The following is a 21,960-nucleotide window of genomic DNA, read 5'->3' on the forward strand; positions in this document are numbered from 1 at the left end:
AGCTGGCTCGTTGGTCTAGGGGTATGATTCTCGCTTAGGGTGCGAGAGGTCCCGGGTTCAAATCCCGGACGAGCCCGATAAGTTTTTTTTTTTCGCCTATGAATTTATGTTAGTTCAACCATAATCAAGAAATTGTTACGTTTCTATAAATACTATTCCAAGTGTAAGAAATTAATGAATTGAAACGATATGTTTATCTTCTGTTTACCCATTTTTTATTTACCTTTTATTAGTGACTTAAAAATTTTTCTGTTACCAGATATTTTTAAAAATACAGGCTCTAGTTGTTTCAACACAAAAAACAATATGCATAGATTAGTTCATGCTAGTGTACATGAGCATTTCTATAGTACAGTGAAAACACGGTTTTCACTTTTTTTTTCACTCTTGAAAAATTTTTCTTGGATTTTGTTGGTTTTCTTTGTATTTCATCAGCATGCCCACATGATCTCACAGTTGTATGCCAATCTCTTGTAAATGTCATTTATTCTTTACACTAGTCTTTTATATTAATTTCTTATTGCTTTAAGTATTTAACACTATATATTCTCAATAACTGTGTTTTTGATATGTATTTTGGAGTGTCTAGAACGAATAAATTGGATTTACATTGATTGATGCAGAAATAATTTAATTTCATTAAGTCTAGGAACGGATTATCAACGAAAACCTTGGTTTAACTGTATATGGAACTAAAGGACAGTCATTTAGCCTTTCTGTTTAGTACTTGAATTCTTGATCAACACCCCCCCCTTTTATTTTAATTTCTACAAATGTATTTTTTCTGTTGGGAAGCTGTTTAGAAATCCTACAACAAAGGATTTGCAAATCTGCTCGGGCCTGTTTGCTTCCGTGTACACCAATTTCATAAGATATTATTTTTTTTGTTTTATACATATGATAGTCTTGAGGCTTACATTATTGCAGTATCCATAAAAAACAAAAGTTTGATATCATGCATTTTTAATTATCTTTTCAGTCAGAAATTAAATTTCAAAACAGAATGGCAAAACTGCACAAATTCAGCAGTAGCAATGACTTAATTCAAAGACATTTTAACTGCTGAAAAATTCATGCTTTTCTTCTAACAGTGCTTTGTACTCCTTTTTTATACATGAAAGTTTATTTTTTAAGTTTGCAATTTCGACAGAGATTTCAGTTGCCTGCTCGAAGCAAGCTTGACTGTGCCGAAGATGAGGAGACACAAGATAGCCAAACAAATGAATAGGATCTTTCGGACCTTTCTTACATCCTTTTTCTTCATTTGCATTATTTTTGTCTTTGTCTTTACTTATTGAACTCTCAACACTATCTGATGAACTCTTTATTCCCTTGGTTTGTTCTTGAGGTTCACTTCCACCACAGTCTTGTTAATATTACGCCGTCTACTGTTTCACCTGAAGACTTGCTATCATCATTTTCTTCTGACTTGTCTTTTTGTACCCTTCTATTAATAAGAGTCATTTCAATAGCTGTCAAATTCTTCTGTCCATGTTTAGTCTCCTCATCTGAGTCTTCATGGTCAAAATCCAAGATCTCTACTTCTTTCAGTGCTTGCATTTCGAGTCCATTCTCAGCAAACTGCAGCATTCCTACATTTCGAGTACCACCCATTGTGTAGCGAGCTCTGGAAAGACTAAGATAACCGTCTCGCATGTGTTGCTCCATCTTTGCTTGTTTTGAACAATATGTCAAGAGCATCAAAAAAATCTATGACAAGCTTATCTAGATTTTGCACAGTAGTTCTTTGCCTTTGTCCATTGTGGAAAAGCTCTTGAAAACAAACAGTAGGCTGTACTGATAAATATTTAATATTTAAGTTCTACGGTAAAATGTTTTTTTTAAATGCTGCAGTGCAAAAAAAAATATAAATAAAATAAAAACCAAAACAAACAACAAAAAATAAACAATCTAAATTCAAACTCATAATCTATATGCTAGTGCTAAAATATTCAAAAACAAAATCCTGGTAATCAGTGAAGGTAACAGTTGAAGTATTTAATCACGGCAGGGGCACATTAAGTTATAAAAGTACCTACATCAGCAAGTATATTTGACTTTATCATGAATTCCCTTGCCTTCTGTTTGTTTTTAGTTCGGACGTCTCCTTGCGATTTGTCCTCTGTCGCCTTCCCCACAGGTCAGGGGGGAGTAAGTCATAGAATAAAAATAAGGAATACCACTTTATATGAAGTGAATTGTCTTGAAATCAGATAACTTGGCACAGTATTTAATTCAAAGAGAACTTTTATTTCTTTTTAGCTGTTATTAAATTTTAGTCTTTGATATGAGAGTGCAAGGACACCACTCGCAGGTTCACACGAAGCAAGAAATGGCGAAAAAATGCGACTACCACATATTCTTCACATGAGTAATGACGAAGTGTCATGCAGTTCACATTTATCGTTACCACAATCAGAACTATTATAGTGTAGAAGAAGAGTCCAGGAGACTGATTAAAATAGTGCACTGAAAACTATATTTATACTGCTTTGCTATTGTAGTGTCAGAGAGGATGAACGAATTACAATAAAAAGAGATAACTGTGTTTCTTTACTCTGAATGCACTAATAGTTTTCACCCTATTCGCAATAGACTGGACAAATTTTGCAGAAAACAGGACATTAAGTTGTTTGTATGTGATTAACAACTGTTGACCTTGCAGGCTATCCATAATCACAATTAGTAATGCTCAGTATTATTGAATTTCAGCACTTTTACACATTTGTTTTATATTCCACCTTTAGAAGGGCTTCTGCTTACGCAAAAAGTCGCGACAGTACGCATAAAAGTTCGGAGACCCCTTCAATTTTCGTCAATTGGCCCCCTTCAAATTTGACGAAGAACAGGTCCCTTAAAAATCTAGAAGAAGGGCCCTGGACCCCAAAGAAATTTACCTTTCAACCTGTTTAGATAATATATTATGCTATGGATAGTTTCAAATTGACTAGCGCAGTATTTGGACACATTAGCACTTGCAGCTTAACACCATCCTTAAGTTTTTATAACAAGGAGTCTCATAAAGCAGGGGTCTGTAAATAATCTGCAGATTGAGGAGCACCAAGCAATATTCCTCACCATTGTTCATCTTACATAAATAAAAGACTGCTGTCCCAGAAGATAACAGTGGAAGGGGTTTGGTCATGGTGTGTAGAAAATAACCTAAGAAAAAAGACAATCCTTTGAGCCAGCCACCCGATGTCTCAGGAACTCGACCAATACCAGTTAAAGAAATGATAAAAAACAGTTGAACCAAGAAAGCAATTATAAAGACACAATGCAGAATATGTTAAATTTACATAGCTCAATAATGTTTGATGAGAGTAATCACTTTGATATGTTAAAAAAAACACCAATAGTGGAGGTCTCTAAAATACAACAGGCTGTTGAATGTAAAATAACAACAGAAAACAGCCATTAAGCCCCTTTTTAAAAAAAAAATCTTAGAGTGTGAATTGTTTAAAAACAAAACAATGGTAATAATCCAAAAATCCATTGCATTCAAATAGCCAGTTCCTTAGTTTGTTGACAAATGATTAAACATATCAGTCAAGGATTACAGGTTTTCTCTTGGGATGATGGGGTTTCCCAGAAGGATTACAGGGTGGTTATCTCAAGTAAACTGCTTTGAATTAGTGAAATATTGGATGTTATATCATGCTTCATATTACTTTAATGTATTAGAAATTTTAGAGTAACATGAGATCGACAAGGAACAAATTGATGATATCTGTGTATCTGGCATGCACAGAAACATTAATGCTTTCTGTTTTATGTTAGGAGCAAGTACGGTTTCAACAGAAGTTATTACTGTTTGGCCAGCGAAGAGCAAATTTCAAGACTGTAAACCCTGACAGCCGTAAAGGTTTTAAATTTATTCAATACAGCCAGTATATATAAATAACAACATTTATATGCTTATTTTTTTTTGTTATAAACAAAAACCCACCATACCTGTAGCCCCCTTCTAACTGATCTACCTATTACCCACATGTGTATACATATTTTTGGCATTGTTTCCTGCTTCTTTAATAAGATATGTGTGAGAGAGAGATAGAAGAGAAAGTATGAGTGACGAGAGAAACAAATACACAGCTTTGTTTCGTGTTGCTGGTGTCCAGTTTTAAACTTGAATAGTTATTTACTGTTAGTTCTATTTCTTTTTCTCATCAGCTGCAGAAAATGAAAAGGCATTGAGATTTTTAAGTACACCAAAGCTCCATTTATAAAAAAGCGCCCAGGTGATGCGCAACATGTTTGGAGACTACCGTAGAGAAATGAAGGTGTTAGAGAAAGAAGAGTGCAGCAGGTAAAAAAACATTTGTGACTTTCTTAATGTGTTTTCTTTACATATGTAACTGTCAGGAGAAAAGTTAACAAACTGAAAATGACAGTGGGAATTGTTCAGAAAACAACATTGAATCTGTACTGTTTTTTACTGCCCATGACAAGAAAAAAGTACGATTTTTTTCTTGCTGTTTTATTAAGTTGCAAGAGCCAAACTGTGTGCTGCCAAGAAAAAAGAACATCAAATAATTTTCCGGAAGTAGTCTGCATTATACTGTCGCTTCTTACTCTTTCTCCGGCTGCCATGGCAGGCAGCGAAAAAAAATCCAAATAGAACAGATAATTCAATCGTTTCGTTTGGTGAATAGTGACCATTTTCAACTGCAAAGTATATATTCTATCCTATATATAGTCGCATTTCACACACAACCCAAGAGTTCCATCTAGACATAATAACCACAGATAGGATCGGCTTGGGCCGTACAAAGTATTCTCCCATATGTGATTAATTTTTGCTGCCCTCAGTACACAACAAGGATAAAAGTTTCCGCCAGGGTCACCGAGTGTCCAGACCCCAGTCATCAAGTACAAAACTCACACACAAAACACAAGACGCTTCATATCTTTCTGTTAAGGACAGTAAGTCTTGTATTTTCCCAATAACTGACATGAAAAAGGTTTGTTGTCTTCTTTTGCCCCTGCGTTCTTCCAGTCCTCTTATCTCACGAACAACAAAAAATTTTTCTCAGGGTTTTGTTTTGCTGTGCTCTCCAGGAAATATTTTGCGTGCTCAGTACAGGGACAGAAGTTAGGAAGATGGGAGTTCCATCCCTCATCCTTTTCTAATATGGATGCTCTTTCTTTGATTGCCATTGATTGCTGTAAAACAGCAGCTGCAAATGCAAGTGCAAATTGTGCTTTAAGTTTTGACCATCTCCCAGAGAGTTTAGATTAACTTTGATCCTTCTGGTATGCAGCACAAGATTGCAAAGATACAGAGAAAAAATGGAGGACCCCAGTCAAACAGACTGCAAGAATTCAAAGATTTTGTGATGAAGTCAATGGCAAAGAGTTTAGATTCAATTTTGCTCTTAGGAAGCTGATAACAGCACAGAGATGCCAAGCCAATTCTTAAATATTGGACCAACAAGATTCTTTGCATTTGTGTGAATACCTATAGTGTAATCTTTTATCCAAAAAAAAGGAATTGACATAGAAAAGTGCTGCTGTGTGCATTGATCTTTTATGAAGCAAGGGAAACTTGCAATGCAATAGTTGGAGAAAGCAGTTTCTTGTGTGCCTGATCGTGTGTACAAGAATACTTTTTTCCTTTGTTCATGCATGACACAACACATACAACCATTAAAAAACCACTGTAACCAAGAATATTACTTGAAATTGTTTTTATTTAAATCATTTACATATCTGTAACATCCTACATTTGTAATATTTTCAGTGCCCTAGTTTATTCCTCTTTTAAAAACAAAATGTCGGATAAATGTGACAAAAATTTAACAGGACGTGCTAAGTATTCTCTGGAAAGTTTAAGACGATATAAAGCCATTATAAAAGTAAAAACACCGACAGACCACAGAGCATTACAGCAACCTAGTGACAAAGAGATAATTCTTTCATTCTCTGCTCACCAGTGAGCTGTACTTCTGTAAAGTCTAGAAAACATGCAGGATCGACAAAGGCATTCTCTCAGGTTATTTTGAAGCACTTCGTGGTATCAGCTTGTAGTTCCTCAAAGAACACACTGGAAGTCTACCTTCTGTTCATCTCTCTTTTCATTCCCTTCTCTCTCTCTTTCTCTCCGTTTTTACTAAATTCATTCATTGTATGATTACCTAGTCAAACAAAGAGTCATGTCATCATCCAACTTGACCACTGCGAGGATTGAGTCTCGCATCTTGCCAGTCTGGAACATCTTCACCATACTAGGACCATAATAGAAATTTCTTCTTATCCCATGCGCTAGCTCACATAAGTATGTGATCCCATCTACAATGTATGGCTTCACATCTTTTTTTGTTTCGCAATCCAAACGACCAGTTTATCAAGCTGTCAATGCCTGTGACACAAAAAATATGAATTATATGAGAACATCTGATAGCTGATGACTTAACAATACATAAAAATAAGAAGCAAAAGCAAAACAAAATGAAACATCTAGATAGTAGCTGAGTATGGAAGTTTAATGCTGGCTTCAATGAGGTATTTATGTACCTAGTAGAAGAATATTATTTAGCTCAATGTAAGGGTAATAATAATAATAAAGTTATTTGTATAGCACTTTCCCACCATTAAAGGAAGCTTAAAGCACTATTACCAAAAAGAAAACATAAGACAAATAATAACACAAACAAAAATAATGGATGCTGGACTTAAAAACTATAAGTTTCAGTGTTCTTATCACTATTTACACCCATTCCCTTCTTTCCAGCACTGGACTTTGAAGTTGTTCTTCGTAAAGCAATGGTATAAGCAATGTCTTGAATTTCACATGTAGACCAGTTAAAAAGAAAGATTTGTTAGAAATATTGAATTTGAAGTTTCAGGCATCACAGTTGAAAGCAGAACACAGTGTTGGCATTGAATAAGCGAAGGTGACAGTAGTCAGATACACGCTTGAAGCAAGATGCAGAATGACACAAATGAATCTAATCACCAGACCACAGTATGAAGTGCATAGATCTAGTATCTAATCTACACAGCATGCAGCAATTTATGTGGTTCGTAAATGGAAAACGGCATGGTCCACAATGCTAGAACAGCTAAAAGTGTCAGTAAATGAGGCGCAAAATCTGGTACAGTCAAAAGTCCAAAGCAACATGGAGAACAGGAGACAGAAGCCATCTGAGGCAGAAGATGTCTATTATAAGAAATGATGCAGCACAAGCACTGAAGAACAATCCATAACAGAGGCCAATGGTGCAAAAAACATCAGAGGAGTCGGAGAAACCAAAACTCGACATTAATCCACAGATGAGAAAAAACGACAGAGCTGGTCCCCTCCAGCCAGTTAAGGAAAGGGACATCACTCTCCAAAAGGGGTAGGAAATGCAAAATATCAGTTTTAGCATATATATATTATTATGAACAGCAAATACAAACAATACAAAGTGCATACTATGCACACTGGTTCCTCCAGTTTGTTGCCCATATAAAGACATTTGTCAGATCGTGTTGTCTTCATTGCATCTGCTATGGCACACAGTCCATGCTGCCAATTGTTTGCTGACCACGGAAAGGCTAGAAAGGAAAGAAGTAGCAAGCTTCTTAAACATTTGCAGAATCTGCAAGTCTTTATTGTATAGCAGCAACAAGAATTTCTCTATTTGAGTGGGGATATAAGTACAATGTTGATGTGATTAGTTTTTTGTGAATGTACATTCTTCACTGATGTCAATAAGGATATTCAAGTGGCTTGCCTATTATTTCACTTAAGTGAGTCAGTAAAACTGAAAATACTCTGGTTTGGAAAATCCTTTTGTCAAGTTACAACTTAATTGTGGCTGCTTTACAGTTCAGTTAAAATTACTTGATTTCTCGAATGGCGAAGAACAATTCATGTGTGATTAACATGGTGTCTTTTGAAACAAACTCTGTAGGTCAAATCATAAATACACTCTAGAAAGGAATACTTTTGCATGCTGAGTGCAGTGTTAAAAGCAGTGTTGTTTTAGAGAGACAGTTGAAGCCCTTGACAAGGTAGCTGCTACTGCCAGTAACATCAGACAGTGTTAATGAGTTTGCCTGAGGGTTTTCAGAATACAGCCATATTTTGCAAAGTTATCACCTTTTTGAATCATATGTGATAATCAAAAGCTAGTACATGTAGTAAACAATGAGTACTATTCATGCCACTGTTTGCTCATTTTTCTTTATGACTGGGTTCTTCCACTTTCAGCAGTATCAACAAATACAAAGTATAGTTTTAAGAAATAAAAATATTGTGACATGAGACTAGATGATAACTTGGAGATGAGAAAAGGAAGCATAGAAAATAATGATCAAATTATAACAGCAATAAAAACCCTCTATAAGATCAATAGTTGAAGTAAGAAAACTTGAAGCTGGGCAACACTACTAAATGAAGAGATACTGACCACCGCAGGTTGGTGTTAAGGCTGGCCAAGGCTTCAGCAATGTGCATGGCACCATCATCCTCAAGTCTGTTAAAACCAAGGTCCAGTATACACAGTGCTGTGTTCAGTTTCAGCACCTTTGCTAACTCCTTCACACCATCACGTGTGATGCGATTGCTAGATTAAGTCAAAACATGATTATGGTGTAGCATGGGTGATAATAACTTGGTGAGTACAGTACCATTTGCAAACATACAACTGAGTTAACCCGGTTAGCAGAGTTTGATGTCGTTTATGCACTACCAGACCTTGAAGAGTTAACTGTAGAATGCAGATGATGCAAACATGATAAGCCTAGTAACATGCAACAGGAAATATACAAGTTAGCTAAGAAACAGATATTAAGGCAGACATACAGATTAACAGGCAATTAAACATACCAGCTGAGATCCAGGTAGGTCAAAGTGAAGTTCTCCATTAAATTTCCGCTAGTCGATGCCATTCCAAAGTCTCTCATGTCATACTTCTGAAGATGGAGTTCTTCTAATGTCTTATTCACCTGAAATTGAGAAGTAAAAGTGATGGTATACGTTGACATTATCATATATATTGACAGAATGCTGCACCAAGTATTGTAATATATCATAGTGTGTAAGACTGAGCACAAACAAGAATACAAGTGTGAGTGCATACATAGCTGTTTATGCATACACATTCGTGAGTTCACCTCATACAAAAATACTCTCTTTAAGTGTACTGTGTGCATTGAAATTCACAGGAAAAAATTAAGTAATGAGACATTAAGGAATGGGATGTTAAGAGACAACACTTTTTGTGAGCATGGTGATCATCTCTCTCTCTCTGCCTTTCTTTCTCTAACTCTCTAAGAAGTCTGGTAAATCACACAGGTCAACCAGCAAGTGTTCACACCTCTGGCCATTCAGCAGTTCACTTCCCATCATTGCAGGCATAGTGGCAAAGATAAATGTTCTGCTACTAACTAACCTTCAGCATGTTAGCAAAATGAACCACAGGCTCCTCCTGGACTGTCGTAAGAAGTGGGCGGCTGACATCGATGACTCTGATAGAAGTATTGTTGCGGAGTACTGTGGCAAGAGCTACTGTGCTCTCCATCCTCTGCACTCAGATTAAGAAACAACTGGCTTATATATTTTTGAGTAAGAATATGTAATCAATGTGTTTGCTGATGCTACATTCATAATAGTTACTAAGGTGGGGTTTTTAACAAAAACGTTATGATGAATGCACACTTTACAGACAAAGCTTCTAATTCATTCGTTAAAATGAGATTTAAAAACAGCTACTTTATGCACTTACTTTTATTTGGTATGGTGATTTTATGTCATTAAGTATAACTATTTGCCAATCTGATGCCAAAGCCATTTTGCACAAAGAAAGATGTGTATCTAAAGTTGCACAAGTTGTTCCTGCAATTCTTTTCTTCAGTTTCCAACAAAATAGTGGTGTCTACAGCACAGTATTCACCTTTTGTGTGATGGGAAAATGTGTTATCTCCCTCAGGTAATGCAAGCATCTTTCTTTGCTCATATATAACATTTTTATAGCTCCTGATGCAGTGAATCCTATCTCAACTTCAATCAAGCAAGACTATGGCAATTTTGCATTTTGGATTTCTTTGCTGTTTTAATAAGTGTAGGTTACACAGGAAGCAAGAACAACCCTTGCTAAGCTGTCTTACTTCAAATGAGGTGGATGTATGTGGCATCAGAGTTTTCCTCTTTTTGTTACATATCTGTCAGTTGGTGTGAATAACAGTTGCTGGGTTGCATGTGAGGTCTTGAACATAAGTCAACAGTCTCAAGTGGAAGACAACTTCATTAAGTTTGAGCTGAACAGTCAACTTGCCACGAGATCAGCACATTAATATTCATAAGACCCTACATACACACCAGCCATACCATACAACCAGGCAATTTTTGGAAGCTGAGAAACTTAAAACAGTTCCACTTAAGACGTCATGCAAATCAGACCTGATATTGTATTCCATGTTTGGAATTTTATTATTATTTTAAAAAAAAAAAAAAATCAAGCGATACTATCTAGTCCTTCCTATGCCAATCATTGGTTTGGGCTTGGTCATTAAATGCTTATATGAAGAATGTACTGAATATGTCTGCACACTATAATGATAGGTTTTGAATGTTAAGCCAAAACAAACGTAACTACCTCGCAGGCCTGATGCTTGATGCTATACTTTGGCAAAATAGTTTATTATTCAAAAATAAAAAATGATGCCATATCATGTCTCTCCCATGTTTAACATCGTTTTGTGCTTGACCCATTCAAAGCTCAAAAGATGCATTTACTGATATACATCATCTCTGTACACAAAAGACTTGCTGTGTTAAAAATCTAAATGCATTAAGATAAAATGCAGTAGATATTTTCGAAGCAAGAGAAAAATGGAATAAATAGCTATAAAGAATTAAGATGTAAAGAAAAATGTTTTCAAATACCAGATCAGCTTCACCAACATCAAGATGCTCCAGGGTGGTATTGATCTGTAAGGCTTGGGCAAAACTCATTCCTCCTTTGTTGTCTATTTTGTTTCCATTCAGTAATAGCACTTTCAGCATTTCATTTATCTGTCATTAAGAGATGACAATGAGCAGACCTTATTTGATTGTCAAGAGTTATTCATTGTTTCATGAGGAGGTGAAGTGCAAAATGTTTATGCTGTAAGGTGACTCGAAAAGCATAGGTTAATTAAAGATTCCCTTTGATCTATAGATGCATACAGATAAGTGTTAAAAAAAGTATAATAATAACTTCAAGTCCTGAATAACTTTTGAAATTACACAAGTTCATATTATGCTCACATGCAGAGATCGTGCTAGTGCTTCTGCCCCATCTGGTCCAATTTCATTGCACATTAAATTAAGCCTTTGCAATGTTGTATTGTTCTGTTGACAAAAATAAATTCATAAAGTAAAGATACACACAGGTTACATGTATGTTCTGTGTTTAAATATAAATACATCCATTTGTATTTTGTCTTTTAACTAAGATTCTTTTTCTACTGTATCTAGAATGGTTTATACTGGAGAATAAAAGTAGATAGATTGTCAGGAAAACTATCATAGCGGACTGTAATTGAATGCAGAAGATGATGTATCACTAAAAGATCTTCCACAATCAAAACTCTTTAAGCAAGAAATATAAACCATGGCAAATGCAAAGATCAGTCAAGAGTATACTTATTAATTTCCCAGTAGCATACTTTAGTCACTCAATAAAATCATTTTTCGTGAAGAAAATTCACTTTGGTCATTAAATATCTTTAGCAAATCAGGCAAAGGTGTAATTTCTATTTACTGTGTAGTAAATATATGATTTTTGCTCTTTTCAAGGATTGGTTAGCAGAATCCACAACAGGGGCCAAATATCCATGAACTCAGAAAATTGTTATGTTAAATAGAATTCTTTAAAAGGTGCACTAGAGTATACTTATTATATAACAATAGTCTTTTGATATTTAATTGCTATCAAAAGTTAAAAACAGGTTAGTGGGTTCTTCCTTTCCCACACCTCAATACTTTCAAAGAGATGATTTGAAATATGAACATTTTTTTTATTCATTTCTTTATAATCTTCCACTAAATGCTTCAACTTACTTCTAACATTGCAGCAAGGATTTTAGCACCCTTATCACAAATTAAATTGAAGCGGAGATCAAGAGATGTGATGAAAAGATTCTTTAGCAGAACCTTCTGTAGCAGAATGCAGTCATCATCATTGATGCGGACATCTTAGCAGGTGGTTGTTTCCAGCCAGGTAAAGGTGCATGCTGGTCTTAAACTCCCTACAAAACAAAGTCAGCTTAATATTCAGTATATATGGATTATAGCTATTTGTAACTTTCTGAAGTAATTCTATCTAAATAACTAACTACCTTGGAGATACTTGTAGCTTGACTTAAGTAACATTTTATCTCTGTTTACATTTTTTTATTCTACAGTTATTTACTTGTTTTACTAGTTAACTTAAACTTAAATAAAAGACTGATATGGGTTGCATTGAAAGGTCTTGAGATCAGGAATGGCTCTTACACATCTCAGCAGGTTTTACTCTATTAAAGACAATTTTCTTGAAGCAACAATTTTGAAAAGAAGCAAGAACAGCAACTACTAGAGGATGTTTACTTGCTGCTGGCACGTCTTCATTTTACAACTGTTAATTTTCCATTTTATTTCCATTGATTTTAATATATAACATTTAAAATTAAGCCCAACTCAGCAAGGATTTCAGAACAAGCAAAATGGGATGTCACACAGCATCACACTTACATTGTCAGGAGCAATGACAGTTCATTTTTAAAAAAGAAACAAACAGAACTGAATCTTTGTATACTGACCATTACACTAACTTAAACAAAGCCATTAATACCAAACAAAGAAAAATGAAACATTGTTCATATATTGATCACACATTAAAAATAAGTTCAAAAGATATGAATTCAAATGTACAAGAGCTGTGTGGTAGAAAAAGCTAAAGATTTAGTAAAAAAAAAATGTAATAACTATATTACACGTATATGAAGGACAGACCTATCTAGCTATCTATCCATATTTTAAAAAAATAAGAAAACTGAACACAATTAATAAGGTATGTTAGGTAACTATTGCACTGCTTTGTTCAAGATAAAATGGAAAAAACAAGAGGTTAGATATCCATGATCTAATAAGAAGCAGCTATAGTCACACAAACTTGTTGAAGATCAACTTCATGTACAATGTTTATAAGTTGCAACCATCTCAAACAGGAACACTCACTCTACTCACCCTTTTGCTTGTCGGCTATTTTCCAGATAAAAATCAGGACTGATTATATATCAGGGTTATAAAGGTTTATAAAGTCCTATATATATTTATTTATAAATAAAGAGAGAGAGAGATCTAGAGACTGGAGAGAATATAGACACATCTTACAAGTAACTTTTGAAGAATCTTATTTTTATAGTGCTTGTAATGTTTTCCTTGTTTACAATCCAAGAACAATTATATGATTTTCAAATTTTGTTTCATTTTGTTCTCCGATGTTTGAATATTTGAAAAATAAAACTGCTTTTACTATCAAACTTAAATGTTTTGTAAAGTGCATTGAGTCTGGCAGATGCTGGAAAAACATGGTCTCAAATGTACTCATTCTTCTTCTTCTTCTTCTTCTTCTTCTTCTTCTTATTATTATTATTGTTATTGAACTTAAATTAATTTATTGTAATGTAATTGGTAAAGATACAAAAATCTGCAATGCCTACATGTAATATTGAAAACACTGTTATTATTGGCAATGTATGTGGTTACTTTATTTTAAAATCAGAAACCTAATTGATGCTTAATGAAGATTTTGTGATTTATCATTTAAAACCATAAATAATGTAGCAACTTACATTAAACATTCCTTTTCTTCTCGCTTGAGCATTTTAAGAATGTAGGGATGTTGCTTAACACCCAGCTCCTGGCAGGCACTTTCAAAACTGAATAATGTTGAATGGATGTCAGACATTGTGAGAGCTTTTTCTTGTCAAGTGGAAATCCAGAGGCGTTTATTTGACTGAACAACATATATATGATGCAGCTGCAAAAAAATGAAAGATCATAGTATTTAAAAAACCAGAGCACAAAACTAAAATTGAATGAATTCATGACTTACTGAAAAACAGCAACTATTTGAGAAAAGGGTGAGGTTGAGGAAACGCGATGAGGTGAAAAGGAGGAATAGTGACATTAAATGGAGGGGAGGATTGAAAGATTTGAAAGATGGACTGAGAAAGCAAACAGTATAAAGGTTTGAAACTCGGTTTCTTTGCAGTTATTTTACATAAAAAACACAAACCATAAATTGATCACGAGGCCTTTTGCTTTTCTTGTACTTTGCCAACAATTCTTAATTTATGAACTTTATAATATCGATTCAGCTAGTCAAGGGACATCTAAGTAATGTTTTACATGAATGATTTTGATTTTTTTAGTACCAAGCAAGAAGACGGTAGAGATAGTTACCTTTAATTTTTCTTTTAGGGGGATGTATTAAAAACTACTTGAACCTCAAAGACTATCCTTCCACACTTTGCTTACTTCTGTCTGCTATATACTTCCGGTCGTTGCTATAACAACGTGGAAAAGTGATCTCCCCTGATATCGAAGGAGTGGTACGTTTGTAGCCATTGAGAGTACGAATAAAAGACATGTCATATTGCAGGGTGTGTTTTTTTGTGTGGTATTATTATTGTTATTATAACTTCATATGGATGTAGACAATTTTTACTTATTTTATTTTTATCTTTTATCTTATTACTAAATGTACGACATTCGTCTAGAGATATATTTGTCTGTGATCCTTGTTTGGGAAAAGCATCGAGACTGATATGAAGGAAAATGAATTAAATCCCAGATGAGCATTGTGAGACTTAATTTAGAATTAAATGTACATTCGAAAATTAAATCGCTGCATAAAACGAGTCCGTTGTGTGGCGGTGCCATATCCAGAATGCAAACATTCTCACTTGAGATAAGGATGAGAAGACTCAGCGGCTGCTAGTTCCTCAGCAACCACTAAGGGAGGCAATGCAGATAATGCTTTGTCAGTGATCTGCCCTTGAACTACAACAGTCTTACGAACGATGGTGGGTAGGGGAATCATCAAAAAGAAAAAAAGGATAAGGGTATACAATTTTAAATTTAATCTTAAAAGCGTTCACTGAGAGGCTCAGACATACTGGTGGATCACTCAGTAATAATAATGATATAATCATAATCGTGCCAATTCACTCTAACGCAGGGCCGCCGAGAGCCAGCACGGGCCCCGGGGCAAATGATCGACCTATCCGGGCTCTTTGTAATTGTAATCGCATATTATATTTATAGTACATTATAATATGATTACAATTCGACTGTAACGTAATACAGACTGCAAACACGAAGACAAGTCCACAATTTAAGGATCTATATCAGTTATTACTACTAAAACATAGAGTTGTTTATGCGTGAGTGGTTAGAAAATGAATAAAAATGACGTTAACGGATCAAACGTGTAATAATAATAAATAATAAATGCAAAATTTGTAAAGCGTATACTCACACTACTAAGGATTATGCTCTTAGCCCTTAAAAACAAGAACGAAACATGGACAGCATACGAGGGACAGGAAAACAACATATAAGCTAAAAAGGAATGAACGTACTAAACGAAGAAAAAGCAGAGTACTTTCTGGAGTTTGTGAAGAAGGTATTCAGGGCAGATAGCAACCAAGGAGTTACGATAATCAAGTCGAGACAGAACATACGCACAGACAAGATTGGCGGTAGCGTGTGCAGAGAAAATGTGGAGGATGGCGCTGATCTTACGGAACTGTTAACATGCAGACTGACAGACAGCTGTAACTTGTCTACTGAGGGTCATGTCTGCAGTAACGACAAATCCGGGATTTTGGACTGACGACGTGAAAGTGATGTTGGTGTCGCCCACCTTGCACTTGGGTTGATTGATGAGCGATGAACGATTTCTTCTAGAGCAGAAGAGGGGTCCGTTTTATCTTCATTAAGTTTAAGTTTGTTTCGTGCTATCCAGTCTTTGACAGATAGAACTTATGCACACCTGGAGCACCCGAACTCCTATACTGACAATTTTAAAAACAACTTTTTTTGTTTGTTTTGATTCTTCAAGGCTTTCAACAATGTACCGTGCCATTTGCTTGTTCAGAAATGAATTTGGATGAATGTTGATGCCAGAACTTCCTTGTGGATTAGACATTATCTGATTAATTAACCTCAGTTTATTTGAAATGTCTAGTAATGTTATCTCTGATATTCTGTACACAAACATCGGCACTCCCTAGAACGGAAAGTACTCTCTCGTCTTTTTATTTTGTTTTTGTTTTCCTTGTACACGGCTGATTGTAGACACAGCTGATTGCAACAGTTAAATATGCAGATGACACCGGGCTTACGGGATTGATTATCAACAACGATGACTCCTACTACAGACAGGAGATTGATCACTTTGTAGCATGGTGTGCTGATAATTATTTAGAGTTGAATGTCAAGAAAACGATAGAAATGAGTGTTGATTTTAGGAAGGACGAGTTTGTTTTTCATGAAATACTTATTATGAAGAAGTAGAAAGACGAGCAGAGAGTTAAATATATTCAGGAATAATTATCGATGATAAACAAACTTGGAAAGCTCGTGTAGATAAGGTTATTACGAAAGCGCATTTCCACATGTACTGTCTCAGAAAGTTAAAGTCTTTTAGAACTTGTGCAAATATTTTGCACCTCTATTATTTGCACCCTCATGACTTTTGGTCTAGCTTGCTACTGTGGGAACATTGCAAAGCGGGACAGGTACAAATTAAAACAAGAAAATTAAGAAGGCAGGGTTAGTTAGGAGGGAGACTGACCTAGGAACAATGTATGGCAAACTTTTCTGATCCTCAAACTCCAGATTTAGTCGACGACTCGCACTCACTGCGACAAATATCTGACATCCCACGCATACAGAGGAGTTCATAGCTCTGAAACTATTCGCTATATTCACTCATTTATCCAATCCAGATAAACAATCCACAATAGGCAGGACATACGCATGAATTTAGATGGCCAGACTGAATGCTCCCTTTCCAGAGTGTCCGTTTATATTGATAGGTTGGAACTGATGTTACAGATGTATAACTCGTCTCTCTGTTTTCCTATTTTGAGTGGTAATATGGATATGTGCAGCTTTTTAATATCTGGGAGAGAGACTGTAAGTGCTAGCGTAGATGAATTGGGTGTAGCTGGTTTATGCTCCGTTTTTATAGCCTGTGTTAATGATTTATGTAAAGTGATGTTCTCGTGTTACCGTTGGCAGCCAAAGCAATTTCCTTAAAAGGATTAATATAGATATTTTGTAATTTTGTATTTGTATTCCAAGACATACAAGACACGAGTCCCAACGCTTTACACTGAGGAACAAAAATTTACCCAAAATGGACAACTTAATCTACGATGGGGAACTTAGCATCCTGTCTGCAACACCTCAACTCTTCTCTGAGGATCTGCTGACAGATAATAGTCATCGCACAGAGAGAAAGTTTGATGATACAGGTAAAAGCGATGAGTGCGATTTTGATGTGATTCTGGTGCTATAATAGTACTGATCGCACTTCTAGGAGTAGTGTTATCCCAATATCAGCTAGGAACCACAAGAGTTGGATAGTGATGTACTTTGAAATACTCAGACCATAGGCATGAGCCTATAGAAGTCCCCGGTCTTGCTTGTTGTTCAGAGACCTTGCTATGGTTGCAGATATCTCAGTAAACAATGGATGGGGATGCACTGTAACCAAGGTGATGCATGGATGCTTGGATCGTAAATCCTTTACATTCAGCTACTTACTCAAACAACACTGCAACAACTAACCTCAATGAAGGAAGCTGATTGCTGTTTATATGCACGACTTGCTTCGTTCTAATTTCGTGTATTTAATTGATTGCATGGTTGACTTATCCCCCAAGTTTTCCCAGCACTGTGTGCCCTTAATTTGGTATGCTTCCGAAGTTTTGACAAGGCGCCATTCTAGTTCTGTTTTCTTGGCAAAGAGTTTGTGGAGAACTTTGTAACCAACTTTGAACCTTCCTACCTTTTCTTCCGACTATTGATTCTGCACGTGCAGCAGATAAAGTTGTGAATGTTATGGACTTAGTGATTACTGTTGTTATACGATGGTCACCACCACTACAACCCTTTCTGTAGCGACCGGAGACGAAACATTACGAAACGAGAAGGGGAGGAATGTCAAAAACCAGTATTTAGTGATGCGATGTGATTCTGCTGACGCTTTGCATACAACGGACAAAGTTGCGAAAGAAACTCAACCAACATGTTGTAGCCGTTACCCGTTCATACTGTTAGAAAGGTCGTGTCAACATACAGAAGCACTCAGCCTCTCTTGTTACACAAATTCGAAAACCATCTTTGGGGAAATGACGACTGCTGGGTAACGCAAGCGAGTAGTTTGCGGCAGTAATTACTTTTTTTTCAATTTTCACCAGTCTTTATGACGAAAGCCCAGAAGCAATGAGACAAACGTCATGAAATCCTTCCATCCACCCGGCAAACCTCGTGGGAAATTTTGCTTGTACTCGTGAGGTGATGCGCTCCGCAAGTGATCGTCAAATACCCTCACAAGGTTAACACTCTTTATTCGCTCACTTCCATGTCCCCACCACCCCACCCCACCCAACTTCCTATCCTCTGACATCACAGTATTGGTTCAACAGACTTATGTCCGAGTCACAACCACTAACGTTAGCTTCACTAGTTTCACTTGGCTTGATACACTGAGAACCTTCATTTCTTTTTATGGGGCAACGGGGCTTATCACGTGGACAAAACTATCATGTGCTTGGCTTTGATAGCTGGGTAGCGAAACTTATAATTCCTTCCACTATCTGTCTATCGGTCTGTGTATGTCTGTCAATTTAAGCTGAAATATGGTTAGTATTCGACTGAGATGTGCAATTATATGTTTCTGGTTGAATCCTAGGCGTGTGTGCCCGCAATAGTTGTTTTGTGTCTGGATGGGATTGGACCCCTGAGCTAACCTGTACCCGGCGACTGCAGCTCCACTTAGCCAGAATTGTGGCCAATGTGTGTGATGTTCCGAGGCATTACTCTCGAGATGTCTGCTTGATCTTTTCAGACCGTAAATGTAGTTTGCTTAACAATTTCTATGATGCTGAAGTAAATCCTGGCATGTCCTTCTGAACTTACAACAAACACAACGAAAAGGTCGAAAGTTAATAAGCAGTTGCTTTAAATGAAACCATGAGATCATTGGGGAAAATATTTTGAAATAAAAGAACAACAAAACTACTGTAATTAATAGATTGATGCACTACATGTGGTCCTTATTGTCTCTAATTCACTTGGCTACATATCACCACACGCGCTCTCTCTCTCTCACACACACACGAACACGCGCACACTCATATTCACATCACCACTCTAAAATATATGCATTTTCTTGATCTTTTTGTTATGTTTTGAAATGTTTGGGATAGTGATTTGCTAGATACCAGCTAAGATGCTAAGGGTTTCAAAGTTAAGAGTATACTTTGGATAAAAGAAAAGTTTCTTGGTGACTGTCGCTTGATGAAACGGCAGAGACCCTCATGAGGGGGCCGTATACATTATCACGAATGTCTCTTAGATCTTTCGGAAATCTTTATTTGACAGACATTAAATCACAGGATATAATTTGCACCATAATCGTCTACCAGCAAATCAGTTATTTCGTTAAGAGCTTAATCGCATGTTTAACTTCAGCAGAAAACACTTCTTTGTCCAGCATGCTAGAGGGAAAACTTTTCAAAACTCTTTCTATGTATCAGCACTCAATGATCCAGAACATTTTTTGTCTGTCATACTTTTTCCAAGAACTCTTTATGACCTTCCAATAACTTTTTTATGACTTTCCAGTAATTCATTTCACCCTCCAAAACTCCTCCGTTAAATAATTATCCTCTACGATTCGAACCACAGTCTGTACTTCTTGTGGTTCTGAAAAATTGTTACTTTAGCAAGAGAAATGCAGACTTTCAACGTCCGAATTACCCGAACTGTTGCTCTGATTGATGTTGACTGCAGGCAATGTTGTGAATGGTGCATCAATGTGACGTAGTACACTGTTAGCGTGACGTAGTATACCGTTAGCGAAGCTCGTTGATCGCATGTGCGAATCGTAGCGGATAGTTAATTAAATGATGGGTTTTGGAAGCTGAAATTTATAGGTTTGGTTCATATCGCCTATATCTACCGATATCTGCAGAAAACACAAACCATTCAGGCTGGTCTTTAAGCAAAGCAGTTACTTAAAATCCGTGAACAAACATTTCGCTTAGCTAACTGCTTGGCATCAACATCCAGCTTAGAGACTGATCAGTTAGAGAAAGAGCAGGCCATGAGTATGAAGGACGTTAATACAAGAGCATAATGGCTCCTGGGGAGAGTGTCTGGCGCCAGCTGTTGAGTGCGCAATAAATACAGCAAAATAAACGAGATTACTTGAAAGACAGCCGGAACACTTGCACATATTAGTGTTTGGGCATATCCTGTGAATGTTTCATATTATACACTTGCAGATGTGTTTTATGTTTGTTTGCTTGCTTTTCTTTTTTGTATTTTGTTTTGTTCTCTCACATGCGCCAAGACACAAATGCATGCTCGCACACTTTGTCTCACATCTCTCTCACACATGTGTGCGCGTGGTGGGTGGTGCGGTGTAGTGTGCGCGTGCACGGGAGTGTATTTTCAGAGTGCATTAAACTGAGACTGTGTGGGCAGGCAGTGCAGTGTTGCTGGATGTGTCCGCTTGATTGACTGTTCAGCCTCAAACATTCATCTTCATTGATGCAAGCAGCGCTCAGCAGTGACCCATGGCGAGGCGTCGGCCGATGACCGCTTCGGTCATGCGTACAGTCAGTCTCGTCGAGGTCTTGTAAGATGTGGTATGCTTGCTGATGTGGTCGTTTATTTAATGCAAGAGTTTTATGTTTCTGTTGTATTAATAATCGAAGGTCTAACGGTTATGCTAACAGCTGCATTCTGGAAGTCTAATGGTTATTGTAATAGTCGTCAGGAGTGACGACGGAAGTTGGATGACGGGTGAAGTGACAAATAAAACAAGAGGACAGAAAGCGATTAGATTTTGATTTTTAGAAAAAAACGTTGTGTAATTGCATATGAGTATTTTCTGCATGCATCAATACACATGGAGCACACATTTAGGAATGCGTGAATATACCTCCACAAAGACAGAGACTGACAGACGGACAAACAGAAAGGGTTAAAGAAGATAGAATGAAAAAGGAAAAAAATTTTATATTTTTTTAAAGCAGAAGAGACTTCGCTAGGGCAGGTCGTAATACTGTTTAGACAGTCTCTGACATGTTGCAGGTCTCCCATGTTTCCATATTGAAGTGCTGGTTTCCCATGTTATATATGAGGTGCTGGCTTCGCATGTGAATATGTGTGAGATGCTGATTGTTATTTTGTAGCTGGTAGAAACGAGTAGCAACAAATGAAAAAAAGATGAAACAACGATCGCTTTATGTTTAAAGATTTATTGCTCCTTTCATCACCTCGTCTTTTGATTTCACTACCTAGTTCAAAATCCTTTATTTTGATATATAACACCTGAGCGATAAAAAGATTTTCCGATCATTTTGATCATTTGGGCTTTTTTTCAGTGATACTTAGAAAGCAACAATGTAATCCACGCTGTTTTCCTACAAATGCATCATTAATGACTATCGTCTGTTTCCTGCAAAACAACCTCAAGAGTCCTGTAAACAATGTCAAAGAAAGGAAAAATAAATAAAGCAGGTAGTGTGAGAATGATTTGACTGACGATTTTCTCTTTGTGATTAAACAGAATAAGTGTGTTAGCCATTGATGGACAAGAGGGATCAGTTCTTATTCGGAGAAGATTCAAATCAGCCCTGGCAATGAAATGTCATTCAAACGCAGTCCGCATTTAATTACAAGCCTTTACATCG

At 36.4% G+C, this 21,960-nt stretch overlaps 1 protein-coding gene and 1 non-coding gene across 2 annotated transcripts; one reads left to right on the plus strand and one right to left on the minus strand.

The window, feature by feature from the left end:
- The first annotated feature begins 4 nt into the window (after window positions 1-4).
- On the plus strand, window positions 5-76 carry Trnap-agg. The gene has a single exon. It is a non-coding gene; the product is annotated as a tRNA-Pro (tRNA).
- A 7,390-nt stretch (window positions 77-7,466) lies between these two features.
- On the minus strand, window positions 7,467-14,746 carry LOC112555672 (leucine-rich repeat-containing protein 34-like). The gene is given in 11 exon segments (XM_025224145.1): window positions 7,467-7,542; window positions 8,400-8,555; window positions 8,819-8,937; window positions 9,384-9,515; window positions 10,877-11,005; window positions 11,240-11,323; window positions 12,035-12,170; window positions 12,172-12,222; window positions 13,202-13,216; window positions 13,810-13,997; window positions 14,423-14,746. Coding segments are annotated over 10 exon segments (1,014 nt in total). The 5' UTR covers window positions 13,926-13,997; window positions 14,423-14,746.
- Between the last annotated feature and the right edge of the window lie 7,214 nt (window positions 14,747-21,960).

Source organism: Pomacea canaliculata, linkage group LG2, assembly GCF_003073045.1.
Source record: "Pomacea canaliculata isolate SZHN2017 linkage group LG2, ASM307304v1, whole genome shotgun sequence".
Lineage (NCBI taxonomy): Eukaryota > Metazoa > Mollusca > Gastropoda > Architaenioglossa > Ampullariidae > Pomacea > Pomacea canaliculata.